Source organism: Pantherophis guttatus, chromosome 3 (genome assembly GCF_059756535.1).
Source record: "Pantherophis guttatus breed Tessera chromosome 3, ASM5975653v1, whole genome shotgun sequence".
Lineage (NCBI taxonomy): Eukaryota > Metazoa > Chordata > Lepidosauria > Squamata > Colubridae > Pantherophis > Pantherophis guttatus.
Window position 1 is genome coordinate 29,737,220 of NC_142065.1, and position 13,598 is coordinate 29,750,817.

General features: G+C 38.6%; 1 protein-coding gene and 1 long non-coding RNA gene across 9 annotated transcripts in view; one reads left to right on the forward strand and one right to left on the reverse strand.

Annotated features, from left to right (window-relative positions):
- The window catches only part of ARHGAP40 (Rho GTPase activating protein 40), a 60,023-nt gene that overhangs the window by 23,404 nt on the left and 23,021 nt on the right, over nucleotides 1–13,598 (forward strand). For 2 of the 4 annotated variants that reach the window (XM_034413950.2, XM_034413952.3), the window contains exon 2: nucleotides 8,788–8,990. In XM_034413950.2, coding sequence (XP_034269841.1) covers nucleotides 8,810–8,990 — 181 coding nt within the window. In that variant the 5' untranslated portion in view covers nucleotides 8,788–8,809. Of the gene's footprint in view, nucleotides 1–555; nucleotides 835–7,705; nucleotides 7,816–8,787; nucleotides 8,991–13,598 lie in introns of those variants that run through there. The other 2 variants (XM_034413949.3, XM_087889182.1) reach the window with 2 other exon arrangements.
- LOC117663646 (uncharacterized) overlaps nucleotides 1–13,598 on the reverse strand; it is an 89,783-nt gene that overhangs the window by 1,850 nt on the left and 74,335 nt on the right. For 2 of the 5 annotated variants that reach the window (XR_004590770.3, XR_004590774.3), the window contains one exon: nucleotides 11,505–12,822. This is a non-coding gene — a long non-coding RNA (uncharacterized LOC117663646). Of the gene's footprint in view, nucleotides 1–7,739; nucleotides 8,001–11,504; nucleotides 12,823–13,103; nucleotides 13,276–13,598 lie in introns of those variants that run through there. The other 3 variants (XR_004590771.3, XR_015732997.1, XR_004590773.3) reach the window with 3 other exon arrangements.

The window sequence follows — 13,598 nt, forward strand, 5'->3', positions numbered from 1 at the left end:
CTATGATTTATTGTAGTGTTAAGGTGCTGCCCAGTTCAGCTGTAACTTTCCTTTTTTTTTTTTTTTTTGTTAAATCTCTGCAGCCTTGTTTTTGAAGATCTGTCATGGCAGTGAGTCCTAGAAAGTAGCTTGGCTTGTTAAAAAATAAAATTATTTATAGCCTTCTCTCCCATGTAAAGACCAAAACTTAACTGTCTGCCAACTTTTGCCAGGGCATTTTATGATCATTATTCCAACTACAGTCTGGGTTGGGCAAGTATTTCTGGTTTTATGTCTAATCAGCTGATGATAGATAAGCATGGAGCAGGCAGACACTCTGGATCCAAACTGCCTGGCCTGACACCAGAACAAGTCCTGGCTTTCCACCTTCAGTTTCACATACAAGACAGGTATCCTTTGCATTTGAAGCACAAGACAGTTGACGACAATTCTTGAATGAGTGCCTGGCTGCATACTTGAAGTCATGGGTATGTTGGCTAGATTTTATCTCTCTGTTCTCACTGGGTGTATATCAGGGTAAGAGCAAAGGAGGAGGATCTACTACCCAATTAGCAGCATTCCTGAGGAATGAGTGGGAGGTGCGTTGTGTTCAGGGTTGTCTCTTGCCGAACAATCCAAACTTCTCAGCGTAGGTTCTTCTGTTCCTGGATACTTTGAGGACACAGATGAATTCATAGGTGCCTTTCTTGGCGGCAGCAAATTATCTGGGCTATCAATGAAGAAAATGGATAAATTTGGAAAGCATGGCAGATATGGATTTGTTAGAACTCGATTTCCTAGACCCCAAATCATCTTGCAGCCAGTCCTATCTTCTGGACACACAGAAGTTTGCAGGTATGGTTTGCGTTAACTTGTGTTACTTCCTCTTGAATTTACACTAGCACACAGATGTGGCATAAGGTAGAAGAGTAGTAGTATAAAAAGCTGAAATTCAGGTAAAACGACAAAACAAATTAAAAATGGCAGGAAGCTTACTAGCCATTTGCTAAAATTTACTAGCAATGTTGGAAGCTTATTAGCCAGCATTAATTGACTTCAGATTGTTATGGGATAGGGAATAAGTAGCAAACTGTGTGGATGTAGAAGATAGAAGTAATTTTTAACATGCAAAATAGCTTATCAAATCTTAGAAGCTTGTAATTTCAAGAAGTCTTCATTTAATACCAGAACTGAATACAGAAATTATATGTATACTCCGTGTATAAGTGGCATGTGATCGATTTGTTAGTTTTAGCTACAATATGTCTATTAAATAGTGTCTCAGTATAATGTTTTAGTATAATGGCTTTTTGGTGCTGACCTTACAGTATTATAATATTGGATCAACTATTTATATGCCATACAGAGATGGGTTTTTTTCCTTTAGCTTCCCTCAGATGGAGTTGTGCATTGTGTAGGGAACATTAATTGCCACACAGTTTCTTTTCTAGATTTCTACCTTATTTATGATAGCACTTGTTCTATAATTAATACTGCAAAGTCTTTCTTTTACTGTTGTAAAGGTCTTACATTCTTTTTGTACAAAGGAAAAAATGGTGCTCTTTATCAGTATTAATTTTGAAAGAAATGCAGATAAATCGGCCTGTTTTAAGTTGTTCTTGCAGTCTTTTTACTTAAGTCTAGAAATTGTCTTTAGGTTATGAATCCTCTGTTATATATTTGTAGGCATGATTAATAGAGCCTGTGACTACTTGACACTTACAAAATGTAATGGAAAATATATCAACACTTCAATTACTCATTCAAGTGATCACTTGTTCAATTAGTGTTATAGCAACCACAACAGGTAAATTGGATTGTGATTGAGATGTCATCAGTTTGAGCTCTATAATTTTGGTGCCATTCTTTCCAAAAATAGTCAGAAGGAGATGGTTATTGATCCAGGTTCTTTTGCAACATTTATTTGGTTTCTTATTCTTCAGGCTAAGTGCCAGCTGTGCTGTGATTTCTCTAAGCTCAGAAACTGACTTGGTGACATTCCACAAGATGACCAAACTTTGTGCAGAAACTAATCGTGCATTTTCAGCCATTGTCAGTCTTTTGCAGTTTTGTTCAAAGACAAAACTTAAACATTGCCCCTTCTCTCTGTGTATTTGGCCCTGAAGTTAATCCATCTCTAAATCTTATTTCAACTAAGGTTCTCATGGTTGACATATCACCGAATTGCAGATTGCTGTTGTCTGCCAAACTACCTCATTTCTCAGTGGGAATCTGGGAAGGGGGAAGAAAGATTGCAAAAATGTTTTAGGTATGTTTTTAATTTCCATTTCTTAAGCTTGCAATTTGCAGTAATTGTTCAGTACATTTTTTGGGGGGGCTTTAGTACATTTTTCTTGGCTTTTGTTCTGGTGGGATGGGCCCATATTTTATTCCTCTACTCTTCGCAACACCTTTTATTACTTACTGAACTAGAATGACGTATAATATATCCAAAGACATGAGAGAATAAAAGCCTATTTGCCTGGTGTTGCAAAGAGGACAAACGTCGTATGCTTCACAGGAAGGAGTATTCCACAGCTGGAGTGTAGTGAACATCGACTCAGAAGACCTCTTCTGGAGAATTACTAGCCATCCCTAGTGTGAGAAGATAGCCAAAGCAGGACCTCCTAAGATGTTTAATCATGTTTTTCTGAATAAACTGCAGTTGACTTTATACAACAGTTTTAAGCTCAAACCAAACTGCTTTATGCAATTTGCATTTCTAGCCTGTATGTGAAGGGGAGTAACACTTGCAGAGGGATTTTGAGAGAGTTTAAAAGAGCCATGAAGATTCCACTTCAAAATTGATGTGTCAACATATTTCAGCCCCAAGACCAAGACTCTTAAAACTTGATCTTCCGAATAGAATTTTAAGAATAAAGTAGCTCCTTAGGACAGAATTTTAAAACTTTGTCAAGATGCAGATTAACAGTGTTTAGAACCTTGTGCTTTCCTTGTTCCTGTTCATAAATTTGGTAAACTGATGCTTCATAGTTGACTGATATGTAACAATTAGAAGTTCAGAAATTAAATGAGACTTGGGTTTGTAGCATTACCTTTGTGCACACAGGGGAAAACGCAGCTGGGGGTGTTGAGAGCTGCCTGGTGGCATTATTGTTTCAGTTCCCCATTTATTCCCTAATTGATTTGGATCATTATTCTATAATTTATATTCAGGCCACCACTGAGTTGACATCAGTGAATTAAGAGCTCTGCTTTGTTCATCTCTATCTATTGGAATTTAAACCTATAAAATATCCTGTTGGGTTATCTGCCTGAAATAGGTAATCATTCATAGGTGGAGGACTGCACACAGTGGACAGAACAATGGCAATTGCAGAATACGGCTAATCCTCAGCCTATGACCACAATTAAGCCCAAAATTTATGTCGCTAAGTGAGACATTTGTAAAGGAAGTTTTGACCCATTGTACAACCTTTCTTGCCACTGTTGTTAAGTGAATCATTGCAGTGGTTAAGTTAGTAACACAGTTGTTAACAATGAATCTGGTTTCCCCATTGACTTTGCTTGTCAGAAAGTTTAAAGGGGGATCACGTGACTCCAGGACACTGCAACGGTCATAAATATGAGTCAGTTGCCAAGAGTCTGAATTTTGATCACATGACCATGGGGATGCTGCAACAGAGGTAAGTGTGAAAAATTGTCATAAACCACTTTTTCCAGTGCCGTTGTAACTTCAAATGGTCACTGAATGAACTGTTGTAAGTCGAGGACTACCTGTATGTCCATTGGCATGGTTGTCTTTCTAATAGATGCCATGGAAGAATAATCGATAAATTAGGATTCTCCCTCTTTGTTTTTTTTGTCATCTCAGCATAAATTAAGGTCCTTTCCCAAATAGAAGTAGTCTTCGACTTACAACCATAATTGAAGCCAAACATTCTGTTGCTAGGCAAGACAGTTTGAGTTTTGCTCCATTTTATTATTTTTCTTGCCGCAGTTGTTAAGTGAATCACTGCAGTTGTTAAGTGACACAAGCGATCTGGTTTCCCCCATTGACTTTGCTTGTTGGAAGCCGGTTGAGAAGGTTACAGATAGTGATCACGTGACCCCGGGATAGTGCAACTGTCATAAATACATGGCAGTTGCTAAGCATTTGAATTTTGGTCACATGACCAAGGGGATGCTGCAACAGGTGTAAAGTTGAAAACCGCTCATAAGTCACCTTTTTTTCAGTACCGTTGTAAATTTGAAAGGTCACTAAATGAATGGTTGTAAGCCAAGGGCTGCTTCTATGGCATGAAATCCCCTGACAATGTCTTTATTCTGCTGTTGCCTGTTGAAGGTGTTGCCTTCACCTTCAAAGATGGCGCCTGTTCTTAACTGAACTGGAGTTGAAGAATTGTTTTTCTCTTAAACTGACATCAACTACAAGCAATTTTGAAATGTTTCCAATCCCTTTTGTCAATAACTCAGTCAGGGGACCCTGGTGGGGGAGTGGGGAGATGAATCAGGCACTATAGGAGTATTTTAGGCTGTTGTAGGTGCGCCCCATCCCCTCCGCACACTTTCACCATCATTCTACTTACCCTCCCACCCAAAAAATGAGGTGCAGCATTTTGAAGAAGGTTAAATATTTGCTCTTCAGAGACTGCAGGCCTAGCCATCTTTCAAAAGTTGTTACTTTCTGAAAGCTACTCAGTAGCTGTTTCTATTGTCCTGGGACTGGATTGGACTGGATTGCCTATCCAAATTTTACACCTCAACTTCACTGGATAATTCTTCAGCAAGCGTGTAGAGGTGGTGTGCCCTTTCCCATGAGTAGTGAAACAGGAGAATGTGGTTTGAGCCACCTGTCAAATCTGCACCCTTCCCAAACACTGTCCTTGCATCACAGCTATGATTGGTGGGTGGGTAGGTGGTTTCCCACTGGCTGGTAAGTGGGAAAGCAGCAAAGCCAGGGTTCAACTAATCTCTTAGCTAAACACACCCTGCTAATCTGGAAGCAGAGGCGATAAAGCAAAATATTGTAAAATAGAGATTTTCCTCTGATAGTATTCTGCTGACTCAGGGAGTGGAGTGGAGAGCCTTTTATCATCACAATGGACATGATAAATGTCTGTGCATGAAGTCAGCTGTACTTACAGGCCTGTTACTCCATACTGGATCAGTGCTGGATTCTAATTCTACCAAGCCATATGTCAAAGTGTAATTCATAAAGTATTTGGATGGTATTGAGAAGAGCAGATTGAGAAGTTTTTAAAACAAGGACACAGAGTTTCATAATTATGAAAGCATGGAAGTGAAGTGCGAACATGCTGGTGAATGAAAAAGTCTGCATTTGTTGGAACTGTGTTTGGAGCCAGGGGAAGAGCAGGGAAAGAGTTTGTAGTCTGTAAAATCTCACAAAAAGGTCTTTAGCTCTGCAGGCACCCTAGAACAGATGTTAAGGCTTTGCACTGATAAATTGCATTATTTCAGGTAGAGATTCAGCCTTTTTGAATTATCCACTTTTGAAATAAAGTAGAAATTGCATGGAGGTTTAGCCACTTTAGTAAAAAAATATCTTTCTCAGCAGCTGTAGAGATTTTTACTAGCCTATGGATGGCAACCCATATTTGTAAATAATAAAAATGGGACTACCATAAAAGCCAAGCATCAATGGATGACATTTAAAGAGATTCATGCTATTTAATGGTTATCCCATTGTCATCCAGATGTTTTTGTCTTATAATAAAAGCTGATTGAACACAAAAATGCTATCAGAATTAATCAAATCATGCCAAGCATTTGATCCCAGCCTCTGAATCAGGAGAGCTCTTCCCAATTGCAGATTGCTGTGCTATCCTCTATTTTGCTTTATTCTCTCTCTATGATGGACAGGAATGTCTTTAGTTTACATACAGATGTTTTTTAATCTCTGGGAACCATTTTTGCTGAAAAATAAGATTATAAATATCAGACTAATCTTCTGAAACTGTTCTGTAATTGTAATTCTTGTTGTTTTGTTGAGTAATCCATGCAGTGTTTGGATTACTAAGCAACCACCATCTATATACCTCTTATTTTTTCATTGAGAAGTTGGAGCTGTGCTTTCTGCAGGATGTTTTCTGCCCTATGTCCCTTCACTGTTGAGCACAGGCACAGGCAGTTGGGGATGAATCTGTGCCCGTGATAGCGAGCCTATGGCACACGTGCCGGAAGTGGCACGCAGAGCCATCTCTCTGGGCATCTGTCGCCCATTGCTCTCCCGGGTTCTGACCAGCTGGTCTTCGTGCACGCGGGAGTGCCAGAAACCAGAAAAGCAGGTCCCTGACGCACATGCGCACACCAGGAAGCTGAGCTTCCGGTTTCTGGGGCACGAATGCACACGGCCAGGTGGTCTTCACACGTGCATGTGCGCCAGAAACCAGAAGTTCAGCTTCCCAGTACATACAAGCGTACTAGGGAACTGCTCTTCCGGTTTCCCATGCGGAGCGTCAGGGAGCTGCTCTTCCGGTTTCCAGCACTCCCCCACGCTCCCATTTTGGCACTCGGTGCCAGAAAGGTTCGCCAACACTGATCTATGCTGTCTGCATCTCAAACTGAAGTGCAAATGGTTCTTGTAATCTGCAATTTTTCTGGCAATCCATTCATACTCCTGCACTATTCAAAGGGTGTTCATCCCAAAGTGCATTGCTTCTCAGTCATCCAGGTCATGGTTGTCCCAAAGGTGCTTTTTGAAGAGGCAACTGGACTTCCTCATTGTTCTTTGAAGATGTTTCGCTTCTCATCCCAGATGCTTCTTCAGATGACGTTTCGGTTCTTGGATGAGAAGCGAAACATCTTCAAAGAAAAAACCAAGTCCAGTTGCCTCTTGAAAAATTACCTTTGGGACTCTGCATAGACACCATCTATATATTGCTTTCTATTGTACTTTATTTGGGGTACGGGCAGTTGGATGGTGGACATAAGATAGCAAAGGCATTGATACTGGCTTGTGGATAAATTTAAAACATGAAGTTATGAGACAGTTGCATAGTTATCAAAAATGATCAGTTTGGGGTGAACATAAGTTGTTTCTAAATAAAGGTATTTATAGGTAGGTAACTCGTACATCAGACATCTAGCCTTTCCAAAAACCCCATTGCAAATAATTAGAGGAAGTTGTTTTCAAATAGCTACAGGTTCTAGATGGTGGGAACTATACAGCGTTGTGTAAGTAATACTGGTATAAGTTGAATTTCTCTTCTGCAGTTCCTCTTGGGAATGGCAGCAGAATGGTAATTATAATGTTGATTTGGGAGGTTCTCCCTTCCCAGAATAGTATTCTGTGAATCAAAATTGGCTGTTTTTCCAGCTGCTTAATTTACTTAGCCACACAGCATTCTTGCACTGCTGGGGAGACCGAATATAAGTTGATCTGACCCTCATAGGTTTTAAGTGATTACTTACTATAATCCATTATTCAAATGACAATGCTTCAGGCAAAGACTTGGAAGCAAATGAAAGAGGGACTCGGTTTCCAATTATGTTATTCCTTCACCCCCTCACACATGCATGTTTAATTTTATTTTTTTAAAAATCCCTTTCATCTGCCATCTCCCTGCCAAGTAATTATAAGACCTTGAGAGGCTAACTGGAGGCTAGCCAATGATCTGCCCTTCTTTATATATTTTAACTTTCCTGTGAATTTCTTTCAATGCACTGCTTTCCCATCCCAGCATTGTGATTTGTTACACAGGTATGCTTTGTTCATGAATCTCTGTATCCTGGATTGTAGGACTGAGAAAATCACTGCATAAGAGGCCTGAGAATCATAAGTTCACTGAAGAAGAAGCCAGCTTTATTCAGAGGGCTTTTCCTGAATTCTGCTGTTTGCTCCAGAAATAATTAGTTAAGATTTTTCTAACTTCATGTCGTCCAAATGTGTTAGGATTACAGCTTGCAAAACAATGAGTGCTTTTCAGTGTTTTTAGGATTGCAAAAAGTTTTAGGTTTGTAAAGTTCTTTGTGTTTACAGACTCACTTTGAACTCCTGATGTTCTTCTGCGTGTTCTGAAGGATGTTCTTTTCTAGGTCTAGAGGAGAGGAGAGCAATTTAGGAGAGGACAAGTAAACATACGTTGTTGCCCTTGGTAGTTAAAGTTTGGGATTATTTTCAAGCTTTAGTCTACATTGATTCATTCATCATTCATTTTAGCATTGTCTATCCACTGCAGGATAGCACTTAGCACTAGCATGTAGACTTATATACCGCTTCATAGTGTTTTACAGCCCTCTCTAAGCGGTTTACAGAGTCAGCATATTGCCCCCAACAATCTGGGTCCTCATTTTACTGACCTCGGAAGGATAGAAGGCTGAGTCAACCTTGAGCCTGGTGAGATTCGATCTATCAAACTGCTGGCAGCCAGTGATCAGCAGAAGTAGCCTGCAGTACTGCACTCTAACCACTGCACCACCACGGCTCATGATGAAGGCCTCTTCCACATGTTTCCAACCAATATGGGTGTATTGGCATGTGGAAGGAATAGACCATAATCTGCCATGCTGGTCCAATGCGGGTTGGCAGATGTGATCAGTGTTAGTCTGGAGTATTTCTCATGGTCTGTTCGCCTTGGGAGACCCTTTTGGATATATACATGTCATAGTCCACAATTTCATTTACCCACACAAGCCCCTCCGCCCTGATCATAGAAGGAGTAGTCTACATTACTGTGCAGCTAAATAAGAAATATAAGGATGTTGCAGAACCTTATCTTTTATGGAAGTTGCTGACACTCAGCCTGTTGACGCAGTAAGTTGTGATATTATACGCAATATTTATTTGTATAATAATTGGGTGTTTTCTCTCCCCTTCTCTCTTAGCACTAGAAATTGCCCTTGCAAGATGAATCACTTTTCCCGGAAGAGCTCCTCAGAGATTCCACAGTTGGAATACAGGCTGTCCCAGACAGACTCATCAAATAATCTAGCAATGGATACCTTTTGGCTCGAAGTAGAGAGCATCAAAGAAAGCACTGAATCTGAGGCTGATGAGGGCAGCCTTACAGAAGCCAAGATTCTAGAAGGTAAGAAGTAACTGTAGCTTACTAGAGATCGACTTGAAAATATGTTTTTCAAACAGTAGTTTACTGGGCACAGCAGTTGTGGCAAATGATAAGCTCTTTCAAGTAATCCTTGTTTTGTTCTTGAGATAAAAGCTATTGTGAAATGTGAGACAAAGAAAATTGTAGCCAAAGCAAATGAATTATCTAGGGAGATGGTGGTATTCCTTTTTTTAAATTATTTGTATTGAAGTAGAAGCTGAAAATTTTCTTGGGGATGATGTTTCAGTTTAAATACTTTTCTTAAGCAAGGAGTTGAACTCAGCAGTCTAAATGATGCCTTCTGACTTGATGATTCTAAATGCTAATATGTTTTGCATGATTAAAAAAAAACTTTAGGGGAAGAAGTTTAAACATGTTTATTATTGTGGAACATGGAGCAGCAAAAGTGTTCCAGTTCTTTGACCTCACCATCGTTCTGTCATCACTAAAGTTTGTGACTGGATGAAGCCTATCCATGCTTGTTATTGCCCTGTTATAGTTTCTATTATGAAAACTTGTCTCCCAAGGGGAGAATCAGGGTCTGGAGATTTAAACAAAGTTAGGAGCAAATAGTTCAAACTTTTTTCTCCTCTTGCCAGGATCAGAATTTTTGGCATACATTTCTGTTTTTTAATTATATGTAAAGGTTTGATTGTCTTCATGCTTACTTGGTCTTGAAACAGGAACCAACTCCCCCAAGTGCAATTGTTTCTAAATTCACATTTTGACTTTCTGCAGCACTGTTGAAAAATAAAAGTTTCAGAAAGAAAGAAACTTCCCACAAGTTTATCACAAGTATAAACTGTTCAACTATTTCTTCACCTCCTCTTAGTTAACAAATACATGAATCAGGGGTGAAATGTAAAATTTGTTACTACCGGTTCTGTGGGCGTGGCTTGGTGGGGTGGGTGGGTAATGTGACTGGGTAGGCGTGGCCAACTTTTTTTTTTTAAACTTTTTTCTAATGCTTTGAAAAGCCTCTGCTGATCAGGCAACTCAGCTGGGATCGTCAGAGAGGCTTTTTAAAAAATGCCTCTCTGATGATCAGGCAACTCAGCTGGGATCATCAGAGACTTTTCAAAGCATTTTTTTCACCACCTCTTCCAAGAGGTTGCAGAAAAAAATGCTTTGAAAAGCCTCTGACGATCCCAACTGAGCTGCGAGATTATCAGAGGCTTTTTTTTTTAACTTTTAAAAGCATTTTTTCGTCAGAAGAGGTTGTAGAAAAAATGCTTTTAAAAGTTTAAAAAAAAAAAAACCCTCTGATGATCATGCGGCTCAGCTGGGCATGGCGGGGGAGGGGGCGCAGGGATTTTTGCTACCAGTTCTCCGAACCACCCGCCACCATCGCTACCGGATTGGGTGATCCGGGAGCATTTCACCCCTGACATAAACTCTTCACCCCATAATTCAACTCTTAATTTTAGGCAAATCTAATAAATAAGTTTTTCAATCCAGGTGTTAGCAAAAAGTCTTAACAGAGTTCTGAAATAAACAAATTTGTTAACTAATATAAAACAAAATATAAAACTCATCATTCCATCTTGAATCTTAATTAGAAGCAAATTCAGTATACAATGTCTTTTCCAATCCAGATATCAGCAAGGCTAGAAAGAGCCTCCAAATTAACAACTAACCCATTTTAAACCTGGTCAAATATATTTCTTCTTTTTATATAAAACAATCCTTTTTTATCCATTAATCCTTGACTCAAATTTTTACAAAACTTTCACAAGCTTCTTTTGTAAGTTCAGCAAGAAACAAAATTGCAATTACTCTGTTTTTTCTTTGCTTTTTCTTCAGATCATATAAATCTTTACTCTCATGGTGAGCATTGTCTTTTAATTTTTAGAGATTCGTTCACTGTTTTCAGTCATAAATTCTTGTTCACATTGCTTTTCATAATAATTTCAAATATGTTTTTTTTCTGCTGCAATAACTTCTGGGACAGGGTGTTTATGAAAACATGCAGAGTATAGCTGACAATGTTGATTTAAAGTCCAATTGCCATTCCTCAGCGATAACTCTGAATTCCAGTATAAGTTGCTTATCTTGTTATGTCTCCAATATTGAAACTATTTTTCTGAAAAAAATGCATTTATTCTTTAAAATTAATGTCAGCATGTCTGAATATTCAAAATAAATATTACAACTTTTTCTGAGCCCTTAATTTATTTAAAACTTTATATAGTCAAAACATTGTCTTCCTTTTTTGTTGTTTATTTTGAATTTGTAAACTTTTAAAGATACCGTTTCATTTTTTTATGCTAAAGATTGAATACACTCAGCCTTGTCATTTTGAAGGTGTCAAATTTCTTTAAAACAATAAAAGGTGGTTTCCAAAGCCATGTTAGGAAGGAAGGGCAATTGTAGTGTCCTTTAAAGCAGGGATCTCCAACCTTGGCAACTTTAAGACTTGTGGACTCAACTCCCAGAATTCCTCAGCCAGCTAAGCTAAGCTAAGCTGGTTGAGGAATTCTGGGAGTTGAAGTCCACAAGTCTTAAAGTTGCCAAGATTGGAGACCCATGCTTTAAAGGGTCAAACTGCAGCTAGAGCAAGAATGGTAAATACTAAATTCCCTCAGGTCCTGATTTTCCCCAAAGACAGCTGCATTTCAATTTTCTTGTGAGAAGCAAACATATTGAGTGCAATGTGGGCAATCTTTATTTCCTCTCTCCAGAGAGGGTCAATGGACCTAATGTATTTGCAGGCTTCTTTTCTTTGCCACAGTTGTTGGCTCCTCAAAATGCTGGGCCATCTTCAGTTTGCCATTTCTTCCCTAGAAGTCTAGGAATGTTCCTTGGCCTAAATTTCATAGGCAGTACTGGGAGAATAAAACTAACTGATTTTGTATATACAACTGGTAAACTGAGCATATTCCTAAGGCAAAGTCTGGGAAGTCTATGAACTAAGCCTTAGATAGATATTTCATGTAAATTTGGACAGATGGATTGATTTGCTTTCTGCTGTTTTCTGCTAGGCAGATAAAGAACAACAGTAGAGTATCTCATTGTTGATGTGAAGACTTTGACAAAAGAAAAACTGTCTCTGTGCTTGGAAAGTAGTATGGTGTGTGCATTTCTTTGAAATATCCTTATATTTTCCTGGCTTCTAAGTAATTGTTACCTAATGGAAAGAAGTGAAAGAAATGAATGTACTCTGTCAAGTAATGGGACTATTCTTGGAAATGAAGAACACCTCATTTACATTTCAAGGTGTCACTGATTCCCAACTATGGGATGTTACACTTTTAATTCATACCAGGCTAAGCCTAGGTTCATTGTAGAGTTATGCTGGTTCTGCAAATTCTTCCAGGACAGGAGAACCAGATTTTTTAAAATTATGACACTACAATGTATAGTTTCTAATTCTTGTTTGGTCGCAGTTTGTGATTCGTTAAGATTGAAGATAACTTTTACCTAAGCCTGATACAGGAGCCGTGATGCGACAATGGTTAGAATGCAGTATTGCAGGCTAATTCTGTCGTCTGCCAGTAGTTCGATTCTTCCATCCTTCAGAGGTCGGTAAAATGAGGACCCAGATTGTTGGGGGTAATATGCTGAGTCTGTGAACTACTTAGAGAAAGGGCTGTAAAAGCACTATGAAACGGTATATAAGTCTAAATGCTATTGCTATACAAACACATTTGGGAGGGGGAGGCAGCGGGAATGCCATGTCCCCATGATGTCTTCTTTATCTTGTTCTTAGTCTATAAGTCTTTCTTTTTTATGATATCATCCAGGGGAGGAAATGTGTAACATCTATTAGGCTTCATCACTCATTATCTTGAAAAGAAGTCAGAATTGGAAGTACCTAGAACAGAGGCAAGACAGAGAGGATAGAGGTCAACTGTAGGGATTGCAAATGTCACAAGTGGTTTTTTTCCAACTCAAGAATGGGTGGAGAGCATTTCAGCTCAGCAGGGGAAGTCTCCTAAGAAGAGTTGGGCTTTAAATAGATGCTTCCCTAAATATGCTGAATATCTGGTTAGATGTAATGAAAAATGAAATTAAAAATGTGTCAGAAAAAAATTCTCTTCTAAGAAGAACTGGGGGAAAAAAACTTGCTGGGAATTTTTTTTTTTTTTTTTATTACTCATGTGCGGTGTCAAAATGAAACAAACATAGCTCTTTGTGTGTATCTATGAAGAAAGATGAAAGACACAGAGAAAATAATGTCGTAAACAAGTCTCTTCCGAAATAATGTGTGTTGTGGAGTTCCTGGTGCTCTTTGAGTTTCGTTGTTTACTTGCAGACATTTCATAATCTGAAATGACAACATCATCTGCACATCAGTGCATTATCCGAATGTGTGTTGTTTAGAACAAATATTGCATTAATTCATTAGCCTTAATGTATAGTAGCTCACTAAAAAAAAATTAGGATTAAAAGTGTACAAATACATAAAGAAAGGATTTGGAAGAAGAATACTGAACTAAGCATTGGAGAAACAAGATTTTGCAACAATAATCAAATATGTAAGGAATATGATGAAAATTTTTGTAAAGTAACTTTATCCAGAAACAATTTTTTAAAAATCAGCTTTCTAATAGAGATAGATGACATCTCAAGTCATGCTTTCAGCATACA